We start from the raw sequence: 24,605 nt of genomic DNA on the forward strand, positions 1-24,605 counted from the left end.
CCGTCGAATGTACCCCTGCCGCAGCCGGCCATGTCCCTGCCCCCTCAACCGGGCCCAGCCGTCGGCGCTTCTGCAGCTCAGCAGCCCCAGCAGTTCGCCTATCCCCAGCCTCAGATACCGCCTGGGAATTTGCTGCCAGTCCAGCCCGCCGGCCAGAATGAATACCTGCAGCAGCACGTGGCCAGCTTGCAACCGCCAAGCCCCGCGCAGTCCTCGTCTACCAGCGCCGGAGCGAGCCCCGCCACGGCGGCCAGCCTTCCCGTTGGCACTGGCCAGAATGCCCCTTCGGTGGGCGCGCAGATATTGGGTGCGTCTTCCCAGCCCGGTGAAGCCGTGGCCCCGGGACCCGGATCAACCCAAGGCGGGCAGGCGGCGCCTTGTCAGCCAGGTGGACTGCCCCAGGCTGCTGTAGGAGGTGTGGTGCCGCCGTGCATAGGTCCTACCGGGGCTGGGCAGCCCCAGTCCGTGCCTCCACCGCAGATGGGTGGCAGTGGTCAGATGTCAGCCGTGCCTGGTGGCCCTCACGCCGTGGTGCCCGGAGTTCCAAACGTGCCTGCAGCCGTGCCCGCTCCAAGCGTGCCTAGTGTATCTACCACTTCTGTTACTATGCCAAATGTACCCGCACCTCTGGCTCAATCGCAGCAGCTGGGCAGCCATACGCCAGTCAGCAGGAGCAGCAGCATAATCCAGCACGTCGGGGTGCCCTTAGCTCAAGGCACGCACAGTGCACCAACAAGTATACCACAGTCTGACCTAAGCCAGTTTCAGACTCAGACACAGCCTTTAGTCGGGCAAGTTGACGATACTAGAAGAAAATCAGAACCCCTACCTCAACCACCACTTTCTCTCATTGCTGAAAATAAGCCTGTTGTGAAGCCTCCTGTTGCAGATACCCTGGCAAACCCTCTTCAGTTAACACCAATGAACAGTCTGGCCACCTCTGTATTCAGCATAGCTATTCCTGTTGATGGTGATGAAGACAGGTATGGCAGTCTTTATTTTAAACATTTGATAAGAGTACTTTGCCAAATTTGGTAATTTAATGACAGTTTAGGAAGATTTCTTTTTCCACTTGAGGTTCTTAGCATTTTAAATATATAATTTGTTTTTAGTGAAGTTGACTTAGATTACTGATGTAAAAGTTGTAATGGAAGAATTGGTCTTGTCACAATTGTTTAAAAGCACTGATTAAGGATGCAACATTGTTTATTCAAAAATATGGATTTTAGCTTAGTCCTAAAGTTTAAAGGTGGTAGCTAATAGGTTATGCCCCCAACAGACTGACCCTTTTTAGATATCAGTCATACTTTAGCATATAAAGTAGAGCATTTTATCAGCTTGAGTTTTGAAACTAAGAAATAAAGTTATATACAACCTTTCCATTCTGGAAAATGAAAAGACCCTCTAGTTAAAGGGGAAAATAAAGGAAGAAATAAGAGAAAGAATAAAAGATCCATTTAAGGAATTTCCTCCAGTGTATCTGGAAAGGCTGAAGAGATAATGGTGAGGTGTCAAAACAGGATTATACTTCAGCCTTTTAATAAAAAAGGAAAGTCATGAAGCTTCTCAGCAACTTCTGTTGGATAGTGTATTTGTTTAAATAAAAAGTATATTAGAATTTTTTTACATTTTTATTACAGGAAAGATATGAGGGATTTAACAGTAGTAGTAAGCTGAAGTTCTTGAAGTTAGAGTAATTATATAGTAAAAGTATAAATGTCGAGAATTGGCTCCCTCTTTAATTTAAGGGATGCTTTTTTAATGGTTCAAGTGAAAATTAGTGTGTATTACTACACCAGTTTCACAACAATTGATGTTTGCTTCTAGCTTGCCAAAGTTTAGTAGTTTTGAGAAACGTCACATGGAAATTTGACATAAGATTTTGGTAACTTGACTTATTAGAACGTTTTAAAATTACATTTAAAACTACAGAGAAAATTACAAGTATTTTACAAGTATTTGTTGGGGTTTTTGCATAAGAGGTTAATTTTATTGATAGGTGTGTTAAAAGATCAAAGCTATTATGGATTTCTAGAATAATTGATATAAAAAAGAATACAATGAAATATGTTGCTTTTTCTTCTATGTTTCTTCTGAGTTTCTTCACATTCTTTTCTTCTCATTTCTAATTAATCTTGTATTTTTGTTATATACTCCTGTTGGTTTGAAAAATGCTCACTGGAATTTATTCATCTTTTCTTTTTTGTAATTCAGAGTTCATCTTTTTTGTAGGTGACTTGCTTGTGGGAAGGCTTTCTTCCACTTGAGAACTCTTAGAGAATACCACGTGTTCCATAAGTGAGCTCAGCTTGCTAGTCATTGAGAAATTTTATGTGGATGGGACTACAAATAAAGAAACTGATTCCACAGGCCACTCAGAAAAATCACTCTGCTTGTATAGTTGTTCCCATTTTCACACATAGGGGCACATCCAAATACAGATTGTTTATGTTTTTTACCTTTGATAATAGTCAACAGGCATCTTCCCTTTTCTAGCTGCCAGAAGGCAATTTTTTGGATGAGTTGGTAAATAACCTTTTGCTTATTACTCCTCTGTTCCTGTCCATTGCCCCATATATCTGCTAGAAATAGTTTCCTGACCTTCCCTCCCTTCCATATTCATGCACACATATGAATGAAGAATACATTTTCTCACCTCTTCATACCTCTCTTCAGTTTACACTATACATAAATACATTCCTCAGAACTTTAATCTGATGATATGGCATAAACCAGAGAGATTTATTGACAAATAGAAACTCTGAGATGCTCTTGTGAGTTAAAAAAAATACTTATTCCCCTTATTATAGTAAAAGGTAGTAATCTTGAACATCTCATTTCCAAACATGTGAGTGGTTTGAACTACTGATATTTACTCTATCAGTGTTCATATCAATTGCAACAGTTAATCCAGTGCAGGAACTTTGATGTGTGTGCAGTCTTATTTTGAACATGGCACTTCCTCCCTCACCCTAGTCTTTTAAAATCTACATTATTTACTGAGTGTACATTTCTAGTTTTTATTATTGCTTTTCATTGGTTTTTAATTTAACGTGCTAGTTTCCAAGATGTAATCTTACAGATTTGACTATTTTGTCACTGGACCAACATACCTGGTGAAGGAATAAATCCATTAAGTAGATTTTTTTTTTTTTTTTGATGAAAAGCTTTTGCGAAAGAGAAGGTGTTTTAAAGTTTTATGTTTGAAATTAAGTAACAGAGTTTTCCAGGCATATATTTACTTGAGTACTTTTGAGGAGATAGTACTAACTACAAGTATTTTATTAGTGATTGGGTTGCTGTCTTAAAATCTGCATACAATTTTATTTGTAGTCATTCAAGTGTAAAATAAATTGGAATGAGAAGTCTTGAGTAAATATGATTTAAACTTTGCAAATAGACTGACAAATTAGACCCTAAGGAAATATTTGTAAATAAGATGTTGACTTTTTTTAATTACACTTTAGTAAATTTAGTATTTCTTTGGGAAAGGAAAATGGGAGATCAACAAAAAGATTGAGGTGGTTCAGGTTAATACACTAAATACTGTCTTAAGATTTTCATTCCATTAGCTAATACAAGATTCTGTATTGACTTATTTTTTAGATTATTTATGTTAAAGAGTCCGATAATACATTAATACATCTTAATATTATCCTAACTGTGAAAGGGCTAGAGGTTGTGTATGCAGCTAGTTTGCAATTATCATTACTTATTAATCCTACATTATTAATTACCACAGAGTTTATATATTTTTCTAGCCATATTCATTAGAAATGGTCAGTTGTTGAGACTCTTTGAATTTATTTTATTTGAAATAATATTGTGATAGTTGAAAATTTAGTTCATAAAAGTATGTGTAACCACTTTTGCAGTGAACATTACAAAATCTGTTTAACATTACACACTTAGCAGACTACTTTACTGTAAACGGGGTGGGATGTGCAAAATATTACTGACCCTTTTGGAAAAGGAACACTCTACAGATCGCTTTCCATAGATAGCTGACCAATGTGAGCTTTGTAGGCTGCATTCCAGGAACTCTTATGAATGGTTGCAATTGTGAACTGTCAACTGAACTGAAAAGACTGTTGAAAACCTGATTGTAAGGATGGATCCTTTAGTGGCACACATCTCTATATCTTGTTAATAGTTTTATTTGTGTAGTTTGCTAATGACTACTGATAAAGTATTATAAATAGTTAATGTTAACTGGTGTGTACTATAAATACAAATATTCTTGTACATACCTATATACACACATATATATACACACAGATTTGTTACATATATAATTTAATACATTTATGCTTTTGCTTTTTTTTTTTTTTTTAATTTGTGGAGGGTTGTGGTTTTTTTGTGTGTGTGGTTTTGTTTTGTTTACTTTTTCTTGACATATGAGCAAGGGGATTATGTAAATGTATACCAGAAGGCAAAACTATCACCCATTGATTGCCCTTAGAGCTCTGTTTTCATGAGTCTAACTACATTTAAGTTTTTAAAAGTGGATGTTCCTTACTTGAATCTTTATTTTTTGGGAACTTCCATTTCTTTATCTGTTGAATTGTGGAGTTAGCTTTGCTCTTCCAGCTTTAGAGTTGATGTATAAATCATTCATTAGATACCTTATGTTGCTAAACCTTTGAAAGAGTATTCTTACTGAGGAGTTAGTAAAGTATGAAACATGTCTATATGATATTGTTTAGTACAGAACTTATATTCATGGGTTCATCAGGAGTACCACACCAATTACTAAAATATATGTTAGTCATAAACTTGGCTCTAAGTGAAGGAAATCACAACTTTCCGAAAAAGCTGGAATTTTCCAAAGTACCTGAAATTTCCAGAACAAAGAGCTTTATCAGTAGAAGTGTGACCCTTTTTTTATTAAAAAAAAAAAAAGAAAGAAAAGAATTATTTATTTAATTTTATTTAGTCATTCATTTATTTTTTAATTTGACCAGAGTGAGACAGAGAGAGAGAGAGAAAGAGAAAGTGAGAAAGCAAGCCGCTGGGTCCGAGATTTCGTGGTTGGCCAGGTGGGAGTGTCCAGCACCTTAACCACCACGCCACCTGCTGGTCTCAAAGTGTGACCTTTTAAAATGTAGTTACACATATTGTTTTAAGATTTATGTGATCTAAATTATATCAGCCAAAAAAATTTTGGTTAATTTTTTTTAAGAATAAAAGGGCCTGTATGTGAATGAATAATACAGATTCGAAGTAACTATTTAATAAAGACTTGTTTTTTCCCTGGTGAGAGCAGGAAGGTATGAGATCACAAATCCTGTAGTAAATAATCTTTATGAGAAGTCATTTTATACAAGATTGGTAGTAGGGGTATTTCTTATTTCCTGAAAATAAATATAATACCAATCTATTTTGATAGCACTAGTTTGAAATAGTAAAATATGCTAGTGGATTTGTAATCTGGAATGTGCTAATTTAGAATGGAATCTGTTTCTCTGCATCAGAAGTGACATGAAGCAATCTTGCTCTTCAGTGTCCTCTGGTTATAAAGGGCATCCCCATCAACCAGATAGTAAAGAAACCAAAATGAATCACTTTCCTAATAGAGAAGTGATTTTAGGCGAAGATAAAAGTATTTTGACTTTCTTAAAGTGGCAGGAGTTATGGGGTTAGGAGAGTATGGAGTGATAGCAGAAAACCAAGATGGAAGAAAATACTGTGGAATGATATAAAATATAGCTGAGAAAGAATAAGACCACTTATTAATAGTGATTAAGAGTGGGAAAACTCCTTCTTTGAATAATTGTTTAAGCCCAATGTGTATTTCCTTTTGTGAAGGAATACTGTTAATTAATTGTATTTACTCTTTAAATACTTAAGTATGAAGGAGGAAAGGCTTTACAAAAGCAAATCTGTCTGGTTAAATGTTGCCTGAATGATGTTTTCTAACTTATTCCTTATTAATGGTTAGAGCAGATTTGTTAATAAACCTTAATAGTTGACAGTATTTAAGGGGTATGGGCAGCAAAACTGCTGAATTGGAATAAAGCCTTTAAGCGTATGATTTTTTTTAATACTAAGCCAGAGGACTTGTGATTTGAGGCTACTATTTTAGATGGTATAACACTAATTACTGCATCCACAAAGAATATGCATACCTGGGAACCAGCAGTTCGCATAATGGCTATGTCACTGGATTCCCACGTAGTCGACCGCGGTTCGTGTCCCAGACCCAGTGGCTTAAAACTCACATGTGTGCCCAAGATCCCGAGAGGAGAATGGAGGAGAAGGGATTGTGGCGTGACCATCCCCCCTGGGGGGTGATTTCTCGCTTTCTGTCTCTATGTCTCTGTCTGTCTGGCGAGCGCACGCGCCCTGTAGCAAAAACCTCTCAAAAAAAAAAAAAAAGAATATGCATACCTGAATCATTGACATTTTTCCCAATTATTCAAAGAAGAAATTTGCCAACTCTTCCTTACCATTAATAAGTGGTCTCCTTTCTCAACTGTATTTCTTATCATTTCACTGTATTTTCTTCCATCTTGGTTCTCTGCTACGCTCTTCTAACCCATTTGTTGAATTTGTCAATATTTGTTCAATTTTCTTTTAAGTTGTTTATTCTGTGAGTAAGAAAGACCCAACAGGTTCCTCATGCCACAGTCCACAACCAGCTAGCCCAGTACCATGGGCATATGTGCTACTGGTGCGTTCAGGGAGTTCTCCAGATGTGAACCTGGAACTCTTTCATGTGTGTCATTGAGCTACAATTTTGTTAATTTTGTTAATCTGACATTGATTAAGAAGCAGTAACCAATTTGCATCATTCCTATACCTCCTATGATGACTCTTTTCAGTAATTACTTATTTAATTTTATTATTCTTTAATTTGCTGTAGAACAGTGTGCTTACCAGAGAAAGACAGAGAAAGTGAGAAAGCAAGTGGTCTGAGTTTCAGACCACTGTTGAAACTGTTGACCACTGCTGGCCATGTGGGAGTCCAGTACCTTAACCACCACCGCTTTCTGTCTCTATGTCTCTGTCTGTCTGGCGAGCGCACGCGCCCTGTAGCAAAAACCTCTCAAAAAAAAAAAAAAAAAAAGAATATGCATACCTGAATCATTGACATTTTTCCCAATTATTCAAAGAAGAAATTTGCCAACTCTTCCTTACCATTAATAAGTGGTCTCCTTTCTCAACTGTATTTCTTATCATTTCACTGTATTTTCTTCCATCTTGGTTCTCTGCTACGCTCTTCTAACCCATTTGTTGAATTTGTCAATATTTGTTCAATTTTCTTTTAAGTTGTTTATTCTGTGAGTAAGAAAGACCCAACAGGTTCCTCATGCCACAGTCCACAACCAGCTAGCCCAGTACCATGGGCATATGTGCTACTGGTGCGTTCAGGGAGTTCTCCAGATGTGAACCTGGAACTCTTTCATGTGTGTCATTGAGCTACAATTTTGTTAATTTTGTTAATCTGACATTGATTAAGAAGCAGTAACCAATTTGCATCATTCCTATACCTCCTATGATGACTCTTTTCAGTAATTACTTATTTAATTTTATTATTCTTTAATTTGCTGTAGAACAGTGTGCTTACCAGAGAAAGACAGAGAAAGTGAGAAAGCAAGTGGTCTGAGTTTCAGACCACTGTTGAAACTGTTGACCACTGCTGGCCATGTGGGAGTCCAGTACCTTAACCACCACACCACCTGTTGGCCCCCATGTGATTTTAATAAATAAACTTTATACACTTCTAATTTGACTGGTTATATTAAAAGTATAGTGATTGATTGCTTTATCTATAAAATGTATGTGCATAATTTTTATTTTAAGTCAGGTAAATTAAATATTTTTTTTTGAGAGGTTTTTGCCATAGGGCGCATGCGCTTGCCAGACAGAGACAGAGAGACAGAAAGCGAGAAATCACCCCCCAAGGGGGATGGCCATGCCTCAATCCCTTCTCCATTCTCCTCTCGGGATCTTGGGCACAGACACACATGCACCCGGCATGAGTTTTAAGCCACTAGGTCCGGGACGCGAACCGCGGTCAACTACATGGGAGACCAGCGACATAGCCATTACACTAACTGCTGGTCTCCAGGTGAGTTAAATTTTATCTGTGCTTCCTCTAGACTCCCTAACTCTCACAGATTTAAAGCCCCAAATCAGATTTAAGTATTTAGTTTTAGTATTTGTTTGATACCCAAGCTAACATTTTTAAAATAGAATGAGCACTCATTCCTTAAGTTATATGATGGTAAATTGAAAATTTTGTAGATATATGAGTTAATAATTTTATTGATGTTCGCCTAGGACATACATCCACTATCAGAGTAGACAGGACTAATAAGTCTAAATTATTTAAAATCATCTTTCCCATAAGATTTCACTAAAATGTGGCTGAAGAGTATTGCTGTATAAAAACAAACTTTATGGTTAATATATAAATTATAAATAATGGTAGTGTTTATTTTTAATATTTCAGGCTACTCACTATTATTACACAAGTAAATTGTTTAATCTGTGAATAAGAGATTCCCAGTAAAGCCTACTGGTTTCTAAAATAGAACTAGAATTCAGTTTTATTAAGTGATTTTGTATGTTAAACAAGAGCAAGTCATTGCTTGGTGTATGGTCTACCTAGCCATTGGGATTGGCTATTTTGAGCAAATAAAATTAAAAACATTTTAATTATATATTAGCATGTTATGCTGGGACCAGCAGTTGGAGTAATGGCTATGTCAGTGGACTCCCATGTAGTCAACTGTGGTTCGAGTTCCAGACCTGGTGTCTTAAACTCACACTGGGCGCATGTGTTTGCGTGCCCCAAGAGGAGAATGGAGGAGAAGGGCTTGCAGAGTGGCTAATCCCCCGGGGGGTGATTTCCCGCTTTCTGTGTCTCTGTCTCTCTCTGTCTGTCTGGCGCGAGGCCAGCCCCTTTATAGCAAAAACCCCCCAAAAAAAAAAAAAAAAAAAAACCAACAACAACAAAACCATGTCATGCTAGTGACCATTACAGATAGATAGTGGAGTCAGGTATACCTGGGTAGAACTCCAGCTGTGGTGCATATTTGAGACAATCAACCTTGAGCTGATTGCTTAACCTTCTAAACTCTCTTATTTTCCCATGTGAAAAATGGAGAAAATACTTACACTGGAGTAGTTTGAAAGGGTTAAATGAGATTTGCAGGTAATTTGAACAATTCGTAACATGTATCCAAGCATTCATCACAAAAATGTGAGTATTTCAGTGCTTTCAATCCTTGACATGCTACAAATTATACCAACAGTTTTTGATTTTTATATGAAAGTGTAAGTTATGTATGTCATCAGAGAAAAGGAGACATTGTTTTAGGTCAGAGAAGTCATGATGTAGTAAGAAGTATAGCAATTTCTATTCTAATCTTTGACTCTCCCACCACTTAGCAGGTTTCTTTGGCCAAGCCATTTAACTTGTTTTTTCTCATGGTAAAATTAGATTTTGAAACTTGCTCACATTTTTAAAATTTATTTAATTTTATTTATTGTTATTATTTTCAATTTGACTAGAGAAAGGGAGGAGAGAGTGAGAAAACAAGCTGCAAGGTCCCGGGACTCAAACCATGGTTGACCATGTAGGAGTCCAGCACCTTAATGACCATACCACCTGGGGGCCTCAGAAACTTGCTCACATTTTAAGGTTCCTTTCACCCCTATGTATATGAGCCAATCCATTCAGATGAACTTCATGAGACAGCTGCCAACTTAAACCTTCCTCAGGTCAAATCCCTTTCCTATGTTTGGACTATTTGTGACAATACTCAGTAAGTTTGTTGAATGCCCAAGAAAGCATTTATAATAAAATAATAGTATGTCTGTCATTTAACTTTTTTGTGTGCGTTCTCTGAGTGGTAAGGACTGGGATACAGAAATGAGACTGTCCTGCCCTTCAAGATGTCAGGCTGTATGAAAATGATTATCAGATATATACTTTGATATATATCATAGGTCATGCCAGAGTAAATGTAAGGTGCTAATGAGAACAGTATGGTACATCAAATCAGATTGAGGTGTATGGAGGCAGAAGTTAGTTCCTGTTTAAAAATTACTCTCTGCAGAGATAATGCATTTATACAGTATTCAAATTTCAGACTATACAAAAGAGTATAAATTGAAAGCCAGTTTGCCACTTGTCCTGTAACTTCCCATTTCTATCCTCAGAAGCAAGCAATCCATTTATAACCATGCATTCTTCTGAGGCCAACTCTAGAGCTGAATCTCAAAAGGGTCATTCAGATTAGGTCACTGATAAGAGAAGGGAATGGTTTCCAAACAGAGAGAAAGCAGATTGTATAATGATAAAGAAGAATGAGACTTTGTCATATTTGAAAATGATGTGATTAATTTGAGAGAAACCAGAATGAAGAGCTTAAATATCTTGGTAGGAAATTCAGTTTTTTATGGTATGTTTATGGTTGCTGTTTTATTTTGGTACCCTTTTCAGTGATACAGTATTTTAAAGTAAAATTTTGTGACAATTATGTTCAGGGAATACCTGAGGGATCTGAGTCCCCCTCCAAATCAGACTTTTTAACCAATGGAATGTACTAAATGGTTTAGTACACCTAGTTCTTAAATTTAAGTATTTTCTTTGTCATTAAGTATTCTGTTTGCCTCAGTGTTACTTTGATGATGACTAAATACTTGATATATACTAAGATGCTCTACTAAAAATTGATTTTTATATAGCATAATAACCTTCTACTGAACACAAACCAAATGTAATCATGTCTGGCCCGGTGTATACATATTTCATTTGATCATTTCACCGACCCAAAAAGAGGTATTTTCTTCCCCCTTTTTTTTTGAAAGATTAAGGAAACTCAGGCTCTGAGAGTTTGAGTCACATAGCTACTGAGCATTTTCAAAGAGTTGACTCATGGACTCAGACTCTCAACTCCAAAGCCAGTGCTCTTTAGATATTCCCAGTGTTAGAAGTTTTATTACTTGGTGGACAGTAAAATGGAAGGAAAAAAAGCTACCATAGCCACTGATTTTTTGTATTGTTAACTGTTTACCTAAAAAATATTTTTAATCATTTGAAATTCCTAGATAATAAGGTTGAAAATGGCCCTTGTTCTGCTTATTGTATTTCAGTCGTTTTTATTTAGAGATCTTTGAAATTGAGTCTTTACATAGATTAAGAGAAAAATGTATTTGCTGAAGTCAGGGCTCAGGTATCTCAGCATTTCCTCTTTGACGTTTTTTTTTTTTTAACTTAGTTTTGAAGTGTGAATATATGTGTTTCCTCTCTGGTATAGTTATAACTCCCTATAGAAAAGATAGTGTCTTGCTAAAGCAGATAGATAATGGGTCACATACTTTGAGTCACTTTGATGTACTACTTTCATACACTTAGATATTAAATGACAGACTATTTGCTATATAAAGTCAGTGAAAAAATCTGTTTTGTTCAATAGTTCTAAAGGTCTACAAGGAGTAAAACATTATATTTGGATGACTGAAATAAATTTCAATATAAACAGCACTTCAATCTTCCAAAGAATTGGTTCGTTGGCTCTATATTTAGAATGGTAGATTATATTGGCTACAAATACGTTGTTAGAAAATTGGTTTTTAAATCCTTTTTGTTGGGCAGAAGAGACTAGGAGATCAAAGCTGGATAAAATTTAGTATTTCTTTATAATTTTAAATTTTCAGTTGCCTCTTGATGCCTTTGTATTTCTTAGTCTATAGCCTTGAAATGATTCTATCAATAGTGTTTTCGGGGCCTGATAGGTTAGTGTGCTGGTTAAGGTAACTGGATCCAACATGGCTGACTATGCGTTGGAGTCCTAGATTGTGTGGCTTGAAAAATCACTCCAACTGGAAGTGTTTGCATACCCAAAATCCCGAGAGAATGAATGAGAAGGAATTGCAGCATGGACATTCCTTCTAGTGCGTGATTTCTCACTTACCCTCTCTCTTTCTGGCAAGCATATGAACTCTATAGCAAACAGATTAACAATAACAAAAAGACATTTTCCTTAGGTTCTGAATCTCCTCAATTTTATTCCATTCTAAAATAGAAGTGCAGTGATCATATCCTCCAATATTTACAAATGGCTGTTGTTGCTCTGAAGTTCTTGATCAGCTAAATTTTACAGATTTGACTCTTAATCTCTATGCCTGTTATTCAGGGTTTTGAGATTAATTGTTGCCATTTCTAAAAACTCTTCAGTTTATAGATAACATCCCAGTTGTAGTATTCCAAAACAAAAAGTATTCATATTTTTAATATCACTGTCTAAATTTTTTATTTTAAAATTCTAAACTATTTAAATTTTTCTGTTGTATAGAGATTAAACTCAAATGGCTTCTTCTTCTTCTTCTTCTTCTTTTTTTTTTTTTTTTGTAAAAGTGATTGTGAATTGCTACCTCAGTGTATCTTAACAGGTTTTAAAGACTTTTGGTCCATTTATTTTATTTCATAAGTCCTTTTTACTCTCCCAAGATTTACTATTAACTGCAGATACATTATTTTTTCACTTTTACATTTGACTTATAAGAAAGATTTCCTCATTATGCTGTGAAAATGCTAGAACTTCATAACTAAAGTCGTGTGACTCAAAACAATTATGTAGTATATAATTTGATTCAAATTAAGTATTTATATTTCTGAAGTCAAGGGATCTGAAATTCTTGTCAGGGGATCTGAAGTATTTTTAAAGACTGTCATCCTTATAAGTATTTTGTTAATACCCTTTAATGAATTTTTAATTCCAGACTTGCAGAATAACTTCCAGGTTTACTCTTTTTTTTCCCCATAGGTTTTTGCTATAGGGTGTGTGCATTTGCCAGAGAGAGACAGAAATCACTCTCTTGGGGGAGATGGCCATATCCCAGTACCTTCTCCTCCATTCTCCTCTCAGGATTTTTGGCACACACACACATGCATCCAGTGTGATTTTCAAGCCACCCAATCCAGGACTGGAACTGCACATTTGGCCATGTGGGATCCATAGCTTTAACCTCCATGCCACCTGCTGGTTCCAAGGTTTACTCTTTTTTGTTCTCTCATATTTATTACTTTCTTCTTTGAATCACTTCATTTACTTCATTTACTTATTTATTTTTAAGTTTGCTATAGGCACATGTACTCACCAAAGAGAGAGACACACAGAGGGGGGCGTGGGGGAGATGAGAAAGCAAGCCAGGTTCAGGACTCAGACTGCAGTCTGCTATGTGGGAATCCAATGTCTTAACCATTATACCACTTGCTGTCCTGAGCCACTTCTTTTAAACTTGAGTTCTCCAAGCAGACCTGTAAGTATAGCAAAACTATTGGGTCATCAGAAAATTCATGACATAGTTTTCTGTGCCAAAGTGGGTCATGACTTTTCCACCAACCAAATAGTTCTCTTATAGCAAACTATAATGGGACCTTGGCAGGCGTGAAGTTAACAAAGAAGTCAAAACGACTTTCCTTTTTACTTTTTTTTTTTTTTTTAATTTTTACTGTATGATGCGTACACTCACCAGAGAGAGAGAGAGAAGGAAAGTGAAAAAAGCATCCCTAGCAGGGCATAGCCATGCTACAGTTTCTTCTCCATTCTCCGCTTAGAGTTTTGGGCACGCGCAAACACACGTGTGTCTGGCAAGTTTTTCAAGCAGCTGGGTCTGGAACTCATCTTTGACCTTGTGAGGATGCAGTCCTCTTAACCACCACACAGCCGGCTAGCCGTGACATTTCAGTTAGTTCAGTTGATTTTAATTTGATTTGGCACATGATTTCTAAGTACAATGAAAAAAGTGTCCTGATGAGTGTATATCTTGAGAAAGATGTAAGCAGTTTAAATAATCACTAGTTAGAAGCCTCTTAAGGTTTGTTATTAACAGGTCTAATCAGTGCCTTTCATTGCCTTAGACCTGCTAATCAAATAGTAGAGAAAGAGTTTAAAAAAAATAAAGAAGTTGAAATAGGGCAGAAGTATATATATTAAAGATTTCTCGTTAATTGAACCAACTGCATGATGATACTGTGGCATCTTGCATCTCTCTGCCTTTTCTAGTCTTGGATTATCTAAGATACCTACTGGTTAAAATTTAAAATGCCTTCTGAAAATGATTTATTTAAATCTAATACATAATATTACTTAATCTGAGTTTTGAAATCATGAAATTATATTGTGTGTTTTTTATTTGATGATCATTGATACTTTATTGCTATTTCAGAAGGAAATAGTTTCCTTATTATACTAATAATTTTGCAGAGCTTTCTTATTAGGGCCTCAGAATTGCCATGTTGTATGCAAACCTCATTTGGTAGGTAAAATGATAGCCATTGAGCATTATGTGCCAGGATCTTTCTATACAGTCTTAATTCTTCAGCCCTTCTGCAGCACTCATCTGTAATGATCACCATTTAACAGATCAAGAGACAGACCTAGAGAGGTCAAAATTTAACTCTGCTATGTGTTTAGTGTAGTGGTTTAAGAGCATAAACTCCAGGATCAGATTGCCCTCTACTATCTGTGTGACCTCAGGCAAATTACTTCTCTCTGACCCAGTTTTCTCATTCCTGAGATGAGAATAATAATAGCACCTATCTTGTAAGTAAAGCTGTTGTGAGAATTGAATTAACAAATGTAAAGCACTTAGGATGGTGTCACATACATAATCACAATCTTAGTTTGTTGCATTAACTCCAGGATCAGATTGCCCTCTACTATCTGTGTGACCTCAGGCAAATTACTTCTCTCTGACCCAGTTTTCTCATTCCTGAGATGAGAATAATAATAGCACCTATCTTGTAAGTAAAGCTGTTGTGAGAATTGAATTAACAAATGTAAAGCACTTAGTAGGATGATGTCAGATACATAATCACAATCTTAGTTTGTTGCATTTATTCTGCCATAGCATGAGTCAGGAATTTTAAAAGTGGTGTGGCATACTTTTGGTAGCTCCCAAACATACAGGTTCAAGCTTGGGGAAGACTATAGAAATAGTCTGAAGAGGAGAGAGAACTCTTAGGGGGCAGGTTTGTCAAAAGTTCAACTTCCCAAGAAATGTTCCTGATTTAAGGGATGAATCATGTTGGGAGCTTGCCCAGATTAGTCCATCGGTTAAGGTACTATGGTGATAGCCCTAGGGAATGTGTCCCTAAGGAATGGTAGATATGAATGATAAGTATGGTGAGTAAGCTTTTACACCTTAAAGGGGCACTGTACTGATGTAAGAAGTTACAAAGCTGCCATAAAACTGCAGAACCATTTTTTTTTTTTGCCCTAGCCCAGAGAAAACACATATAAATAAGTTGATTCCATAGATGGAGATGTGTCAAGTACAACCCAGGAAAGGACTCTTCATTTTCAAATTCTTTCCACTTTCAATAGATACTAAGAATGTTTATATTGCACATGTAAATATTTTTACATGAATACTCAAAGAACAGCATTATGAAACCATGGAACCAGTAGACATTAATAAATGCATCTGGTACAGAGTAGTGTTGACTAGACTCTGAACTAATCACATATATTTGTAAATACATACACAGAGACAGACATGGACACTGATGCTAGTTAGTATTTAATTTTTACCTGTATTGCCCCTTTATTTTGGAACTGTGATCCTGAATTATTGTTGGGGGTCTGCTGGATTTTATCCAGTTCTTAATTTCAAAGTATTGTTTTAAGCCAGCTTATGTGTCCCCCCCTTTTTTTAAAATTAAAGCAGTTATCCTGTAATCTAAACTCTTCCATCTTTTTTTGAAAAGTAGTGATTTTACTGTACATTCTCAACCTCATTTCCATTTGATTCTCGGATCTCACAGGAATCCTTCAACTGCTTTCTACCAAGCGTTCCATTTGAACACGTTTCAGGAATCAAAGAGCCTCTGGGATAGGTATGAATACTTACATATGGAATGCATACATGCCAAAGTGTATGCATGAATTGCTTTGCACTGTACTAGTTTCTCATCATTAAAACTGGTTTTTATTTGTTATTTGAGGGGGGGGGGAAGTCATGTGGTATCTAGCATGAGACAAAGCAGCAAAATAAACCAAAAGGATAATAAACATTTTATGTAGAATATAAACATACTTTCTTTTTACTGCATTTCGTGCACTTTTAAGTATTTTTTAAATAATTTAACTTTCTATTGAATTTTATAGTATAAAATTTGTAGTTTTACCTAGTGTGTTTTAGTGCAAAAATATATCAAATAAACTAGTTATTTTCATTTTTGTGCTATTTTACATAGTTTCTCTGTAAAAGCTGTACTGACTCAAAGCAAAATATTATTTCAAATTTTAAAATTGAAGGAGGGACAAGACCAAGGTATCAAAGTAGTCATTATTTAATATTTGGCAAGAAACTTTAACATCAGGGTTTTTTTTGTTTTTGCTAGCCTCTACATCTGTATTACTGATTTGTAAGCCCACCCTTGAAACAGTTGGTTTTCTCACAAAAATGTATAGACTTTATTTTTAACGTTTTAAAATATAGAATGAAGTAAGTCTTGGAGTTTATGGCAAAAGATACTTTGGTTTATCTTTCTGCTTAATGCATATTTTAAGTAGTATATGCTCTGTTTAGTTATTTTGCTGAATATTATTAGCACTCCATCATTCTGTGTTTAATTAATAGAAGTTGAGTGCAAACAGTGTTTTTAAAATGCACACAAAGCTTGTTAGATTCTTTTAACACTGCCTGGCAACGCATTTATGTCTTTTGGCATAGTTTTAGATAACACTCATGGACTCAATTCCATCTCTTTCATTAGAAAAGAGTATGCTAAGTGCATGCACATGCCCTTTTAAGACATGGTCTACATTGCATAGAAATTGTTAAAAAAAAAAAAAAATCTCTTAATTCTTAGACTTGATTTGCTTGTGTGTGTCACTCTGAAATTTTCTAACAAAGGGTTTTTTTGATGATGTGTTTCTTAACCAAAATTGTTATAGAACTGTTACTGTTAGGAATTGTAAAGATCTGTAGTACCATATTTATAAATCAGTTTTTAAATAATTCTGCTATGTCAGTTATGGCATGAAACGAGCATGAAAGTTTAATCATCAAATATTTTACCAAATGTAGCCAGAGTATGAGTACTTTGGGATGTACTTTATAATTTTCCCTGAGAAAAAGGAAAAATAGCACTCTGTTTAGAAATGTGATAAGAGTAGTTTTTAGGTGTATGGTAATTTATTTCGGGTAGCTAACTTTTGTGAGCTGCAGTGATGTGGATATGAAAGATATACAATCATGTGCCACATAACATTTAGATCAATAAGGAACCACCTATACAACGGCAGTCCTGTTAATTATAATAGGCTACTCCATATAGCCTAAGCATGTAATGGGTGTACTATCTAGGTTTGTGTAAGTATATTCTATGATGTTTGCACAGTGACAAAATCGTCTAATGACACGTTTCTCAGAACATATTTCCATCCATAAGCGGCGAATACTATATGTTATTTCCATCAAAACAGGGTAGAAAGATTTGAGTTTTATTTTTTAAAATTGGGATGTAATATTAAAAGGTGTCTTTTATTTCATTATAAAACAACCATATAAGTTACTTGCTCATTTGTTGTTACAGCTAAATACTCCTTATCTGTTTTCTTTTTTAGATACCAGAAACTTTTAAGGTATCAGAAATGAGGCAAGTTGCTGTATCTGTAGTTTTTCATGAGTTGAAAATATTTTCTCTTCTCCTTGGAACCTGTTGTCCAGAGCCAAAGAAGTTAATGGATACTTGTCTATAGTGTGTTAAAGCCAAAATACAATCAGAATTTACAATAGATCAGCCATTCTTCACTGTAAGTTTGCCTTTTGGTGCCAAGGTGACAAGCCCAGCCAGTAGAAACTGACTAGTGGCTTTCTTTTAGCTTTTCAACCAGCTTATTAATTTTTGATTGGAAGGAGCAATAGTGGCTAGCTTTAGTACTCAGTAAATTTCAATTGGTAAAGATCCATAGACTTTTTTTAGTAGGTAACTTCAGTTGGTAAATACCAATAGACTTTTGTTAGTAGGTATGTCAGCTGACAAAGTATTGTAGGACTGTTACTTATTTGCAGACAGGTTCAAGATTGGTGTGTGTTTAGCTTTAAAAAATATTAATTATAACTTCTGCCCATATTTGTTTGAATCTCACCAAGTTACCTTGTTAGTTTTTAATTTTATATATATTTATTTTTTACTCTAATTAGGCAACTAAGTATTGTGTAGGGGCAATTCTGCTATAAAATGGGACTGTTCAGGAATTTAAGAGATTCTTAAGTTCCTTCAGTTGCCTACTACATTATCTACTACATTATCAACTTATTTTGAGACTTATATTTGTTTATGACTATGGCTAAATACCATTCACAAGGACTTCAAAAAGTTTGTGAAAAATGGAATTAGAAGACAAAGTTATTGGTACAAATTTGAAACCCACACATAGCTTTTTTTACAGTACACATTTTTCATTAGCTTTTGGGAGACCCTTTATATTGCGTGTTCCTATCTGTGAAATCTTAGGAATCATTTTCAGGTAGGGAGGATTTTAAGCCCCATGCCAGTTTTTTTTATTAAACTGAACATGTTTGATTTTGCTTTTCTTAAAAAACTGGAGTCTCTTGTTTTTCCAGGATTCTTTGAATTTAGCAGAGTATCTTTTAATCAGAATATAAATACATACCTTTCTCACTTTGACTTAAAAATTTTCTATTATTATCTTTGTTTTCTTTTCTATTTAAATTAAAATTAGTAAGTGGAGAGGCTTTTCATGAACCAGTTTGCTTCTGCCTATATTTAGGTGTTCTTTCCTTGCATTGATATCTGTTGCTTTGCTCGTTTATGATATTAAAATTAAAGGTACTCTCAGGCGTACCTTTCCCTTTTCCTGGAGGTGCCATTTTAGTTGGTCTTCCCTGTTTATCATTTGCAGTCTTCTCATGGAATCAAACAATCAAACAACGAAACAGTCTTCAAATGCAGGAATACAGATAGCTGGAAAACAATCCAGCTCTTTCTTTGGAAGTCTAAACTGTTAGTTTATTAAAATAAATAATGTAGCTTCCATGATTAGCTTCTTGAAGATTATCGTACTCTGACAAAATCAATTTTTAGTGATAGTCTAGCCAGTTGGCATGTCAAAGAAGTAACTTTAAAATTTGTCTATTTTCCTTATTTTATGAACAGTTTTCTGGGTAGGCTCTGTGGCCTGATGATTTAGGCAGCTGAATCCCACATGATCAACCAGCACAGCTCAAATCCCAGCCCCAGCAACTTGAAAAACATACTGGGTGCATACACATACGTGCTTAAAATCTCTACAGGATGGAGAAATAGAGGAGAAGGGATTGTTTTGAGACCATGCCCCACAATTGAGGGTTGCTTTCTTTAACTTTCCATCTAGTGAATGCATATGCCCTCTGACAAATTAAACAGACAATAAACTACAGCTTTCCCAAGTTAATTCTTGGCATTGCTTTGTTTAATAGAATTAGTTTAGAATCCTATCTTGATAATCGATGAGGGAGAAGGCTGTCCTTGAGAATCCTTCATCTGCAAAAGCTTAGTGTAAGAATTTATAGCAAACAATTTTACTTTCCTCCAAGTATCATGTCAGTAAGATGAAAGAGTATCGGGACCAGTAGTTAGCGTAATGGCTATGTCGCTGGACTCCCATGTAGTCGACTGCGGTTCAAGTCCTGGGTCCGGTGACTTAAAACACACGCCGGGCACATGTGCGTGCGTGCCCAAGATCCTGAGAGGAGAATGGAGGAGAAGGGATTGCAGCATGGCCATCCCCCTGGGGGTGATTTCGCGCTTTCTATCTCTCTCTCTCTGCGAGCGCATGCGCCCTATGGCAAAAACTTCTCCAAAAAAAGAAAAAAATAATAATAAGATGAAAGAGTATTGAAGGAAAGAAACTTTAGTTCAGGTAGACTAACAGGAGAAATCAGGTAGCTTTTAAAAATTTAACGTTGTTTGATAAGTACTTGGCAGTGTTTTTGTCCAAATGAAGAAAGTTATAAATGCAGTTAACAATTAAGAGGAACAGTTGTACAAATTTCCTTGGGTCTGCTTGTCCTTCCTTATGACAGCACCAGTATTTAAACAGAAATTAATAAAGTAGTAGACATGGATTATTCACTTAAGTAATTTATGGTAAGTCTTTTACTACATACTGGATGATTTCTGTTAAATTAAGTTTTTGCAGTGATTAATCACTAATGTCTACTTACACCTGGTTTGAAAATTATTGAAAAATAATTATTAATATATAATTAATTATAATTATTTAAATAACCTTTAGTATTTTGTGCAGGAAAAGATTTCTAGTAGTTCCTATCATTGTACCATTTGGAAGCCAGGAATCAAGTAGAATTAAGCTTCTTATGTCATAAATACCATTGGTACCATATGAGACATTTGTTTTGTTTGTCCTCTAAGAAACCGGAGTCTATCATGGTTAACATCCACTACTACTTGTTAACCTAAATGGTAAAACAGATTTTACAACTAGACTAATATTTTTTTGCTTATTTTTAAATTGCTATAGGGTGCATATGTACTTGGAGTGAGGAGGTGCTTTCTCTCGGTGGGGCATGGGCATGGGCATGGTCATGCGCATTCCTCTCTCTCCCATGTCTCCATCCTCTCAGGGTTTTGGATGCATATGTGCCCAATGATGTTTCTCAAGCTGCTAGAACTGAGATTTGAACTGCAGTTCGCTATGGGGGATCTAGCTCCCTTAATAGTAGGCTAGGGGGCCAGCCCAGTAATTGGACTTTTTAAAAATCGTTTTATTGATGTATAAATTCTGTCAGGAAAGTGCACCATTCATAAATGTACAGCTCAAATTGAATGCATCTATGTAACTAACACTCAGATGAAAACACAGAATGATATAATCCTCCTCTGTGACTTCTTCATGCCCCCTTCTAGTCACTTTTCCTCACTACCATGATTTACAATACTTACAAGTAGAATAATATACTATGTATTTTGTGCCTGGCTTCTTTCACCCAATATTATTTTTGGAATTCTTGTATACTTCTACATAATTGTAAATCCAAACTGCAGAATGTTTACAAATCACTATAGTAGGGTACTTATTGGAAATTGTTTCTGTTTAAATATTTTCTCCTAACACGTGTAAATTTGAGTCGTCAGAAAAGTCATGATGTGTTATTCTATGTTTTTCTACAGTTAACTCAGGTCACCTCCCAGTTTCTAGTTTTTCTTGCAGGGCTGACTGCTGTTGTTACCATTATGGGACTTATTTGTATAACAGTACATACATGTTTTCATCAGTAGCTTAATCAGTTGTTCTTAAGTAGGGGATGGGGGTAGGCCAGGATAGGAGTGGTAGGTAAACAATGGTACTTTGAGGCTCAGTTGAAAGCTATATATATTCTCCCCAAAGCTTTTCCTTGGATCCCAGATTTGGATAAATCTAGAAAACCTACTAATAAAATGTTTTGGAGAGAGCTGGCCCTATTGTACAGTGGTTAGCTCTGTGCATAGGGAGCCAAATCCTACATGTCCAACTGTGATTTGAATCCTGGTCTTGGTGGCTTAAAAAACACCTGGGATGGAGAAATGGAGGAAGTGTTGTGGTGTGGTTCGACCTCATTGAGGGGTGCTTTCTCTCTTTCTCTTCTTCACTCTCTGGTGAGTGCCCTCTGGCAATAAAGAAATAAAATGAACAGGTGACATTAAAGCAAAAAAGTGGTAGCTTTTATTAGCATATTATAATAGCATATTATAAAACATATATTCTGCCCATAAAATATGTACAGAAATTAAAGGAATTTGTAGGTAAATTCAGGAAGGTTGAAACCTAGGTTGAATAGTTACATTAAAAAAAAAAAAGTACGTAGATGTGTTGGGTATGTGACTACATTTTATACCAGTGATTAGCAAGTAATAGGTCAACCACAAAAGCCAGTATAATTTTAGGCCCCATGTATAGAATTCTAGAATATGTAGGTAAAGATGGAACAAGATTATTATATTCCATTTCTATAGAATAGTTAATCTAACTGGAAAACCTGTTTTTGATTTTATATTTTTATTCTACCTGGTCAGCCAGGTGGTGTGTCAACAGGAAGATATGAACTAGCTTACTGAAAGTATATGAGCCTCCTGGGAAATAGTCTTACCATGGGGCTAGCAGGTGGCATGGAGGTTAAGGCAGCTAGATCCCACATAACCAACTATATGGTCCATGTCTCAGACCTAATGACTTGAAAATCATGCTAGGCATCTGTGCATCCAATCCCAAAAGCTCCTGAGAGAAGAATGGAGAAGAGATTGTAACATAGCCATCCCCAGGGCACGAGGAGGAGGTGATTTCTTACTTTACCCCTCTCTCTCCAGCCAGCTCAAGTGCCCTGTAGCAAACAAACCAAAAAAAATCTTGTCATAACTAGAAACAATAAAGCTTTTTTTGTGTCTATTAATGATCATCCCTGATTAGGATTGTTGACTTGGATTAACATTCAAATACTGTTAAGGAGACTCTTCTGTTAAGTTTTATTTCCTCCCCTCGGTTCTTAATGGAAGATAACAGTTAAGTAGAGCCTTGGAATTGAACATCATTACTTCTGTTTTTTCATTACTGGCTGTGATTATCTGCAAACTTCAAAGAGCTGTGTTTTTACTTAAGAAGTAGAAGACCAGGAAACAATTTCATGCTGTTAGAAAGGAACCTCATCTCAGAGTCAGTAAGTGGTGGTCCTGCATAGGGAAACCAATAAAGTGTCTCTCAGAAGAAAAGGAGCCAACGTTAAGCTTATTTGGGAGTCAGAATTGCCATAAATGGTGGTAGTAACTGAAGCTTTTACAAATAGCTAGACAGCAGCAGCATCTTAAAAACTAGAGACTTCTTCATTTCCAAGTGCCAGGCAGAAGTAAAGTAACTTATGGAGAAAAGTAACTCATATGTTACTGAATGACATAAAAAATTTTAAAGGTAATAAATTGATTCAGAAATCATGGATCATACACATACAGGCATCAGTCTATGTTGTAGTCATAGAACTTCAGGGAAAAAGGGGCCTCAATTGATTTTTTAAAGTGTGTTCATTTCTTCCATGAGTGAGAGGCACAGAGGCAGCGGCAGCATGCCTAATAAATACAGTCCCAACACCATGATCTGCCCCTACAACCCTCAGCCAGCCCCAGACCATAGGGACACATGTGCCAGAAATCCTGATTGGATTTGCCTAATAGAGCATCGAGCTTTATTGCTGTGCCACCGTTCAGCCCTGTGACCTTAAATTTTTTTTAAATGCAACAATGTATGAAGATGATGCTTTCAAAGTATAAATCTAACTCTCATCAATTTGGAGAGAAGAACTATGTAGAAAGCAAATAGAAATATGTGTAGAGTGTAATGAAGGTGGGTTTTTGGGATTTTAGTGAAAGATGAAAGAGGACCACATAGCACTTTGAAACCCATTCCTACAGTGTTCTGAAAGCTACTTGGGAATTGAAGCAAATTATTAGATGTTTGACCATATTATAGTCTTTTAAGCAATATTTGTCCCAAATTATACAAAATTGACATTTAAGAAATTTTCCTGGGACCAGCAAATGGTGTGATGGTTATGTTGCTGGACTCCTACCTGGTCAGCATGGCTCCAGTCCTGGACCCAAAGCCTTAAAACTCTTGCCGGGCTCTTGTGCTTTCGTACCCAAAATCCAAGAGGAGAAGGAATTTCAGCATGGCCATCCTGCCTGGCACATGATTTCTCTCTGTCTCTCTGTTTGCCTGGCAAGTGCTCGGGCCCTATAGCAAAAATCTCTCTAAAAAAAAAAAAAAAAAAAAAAAAAAACTTGTCCTGTTGTTATTTCACGTGGTCCTCAGAAAGATTACTTTTCCTAGCCAAAAGGACTAAAACATTAATATTTCACTTGTGTGGGTAGCTCAGAATGAAACAGAGAATATTAGAAAAATTTGCGCTTACTTGACTCAGCAAAAATTCAACTGTCTCCTCTAAGTAAATACTGAAGAAACAAAGATCAGTAAAATTCAGTACCTGATTTTAATGAGCTTGGTCTTAATATGGAAAAAGGTAGTCAAATACATTATCTCATGATTGAAAGTGATAACTGCCATGTAAAATTCAAGCACTTCATGCCTCTCAATTACAGCAGGAGGGATTGGTCAAAGCATCTTTAGAAGGTGACTTTTTTATTTATAAACTGTAAAGTGGGTAGAATTTGGTCATGCCATGCTAGAGAACTGAGGAAAAGAGAACATTCCAGTTAGTGGAAATGTGAACCCCTGTGAGAGTGCATGGCATACGTAATAAGAGTTAAATTTGATTGGTGTATAACATAATCATAACATATTTGAAAACAACAAAGAAAAGTTGAGATCCTGCCCTATCACACAGTAGTTAAGGGAGATGGGCCCCACATGGCTGGCTATCATTTGCATCCCCAGCCAACAGCTTGAAAAAACACACTGGGTTCGTGTCCATGTATGCCCAAAATTATGACAGGATGGAGAATTTAAGGAACAAGTGTTAAAGTGTGACCCTGCCCCACTGAAGAGTGCTTTCTCTTGTCTCTCTCCAGCAAGCGTACACACCCTCTGACAGAAAGAAAGAAAGAAAAATGATGGGTTAGGACAAAG

The 24,605-nt window shown here is 36.1% G+C and overlaps 1 protein-coding gene across 1 annotated transcript in view; it reads left to right on the forward strand.

Moving 5' to 3' along the window:
• The window catches only part of TSC22D2 (TSC22 domain family member 2), a gene marked incomplete in the record, with an annotated part of 57,282 nt that overhangs the window by 1,186 nt on the left and 31,491 nt on the right, over positions 1-24,605 (forward strand). The window contains 2 exon segments of the mRNA XM_014588283.2: positions 25-983; positions 15,788-15,859. Coding sequence (XP_014443769.1) covers positions 25-983; positions 15,788-15,859 — 1,031 coding nt within the window.

This window comes from Tupaia chinensis, unplaced genomic scaffold (genome assembly GCF_000334495.1).
Source record: "Tupaia chinensis unplaced genomic scaffold, TupChi_1.0 Scaffold000272_1, whole genome shotgun sequence".
Classification (NCBI taxonomy): domain Eukaryota; kingdom Metazoa; phylum Chordata; class Mammalia; order Scandentia; family Tupaiidae; genus Tupaia; species Tupaia belangeri.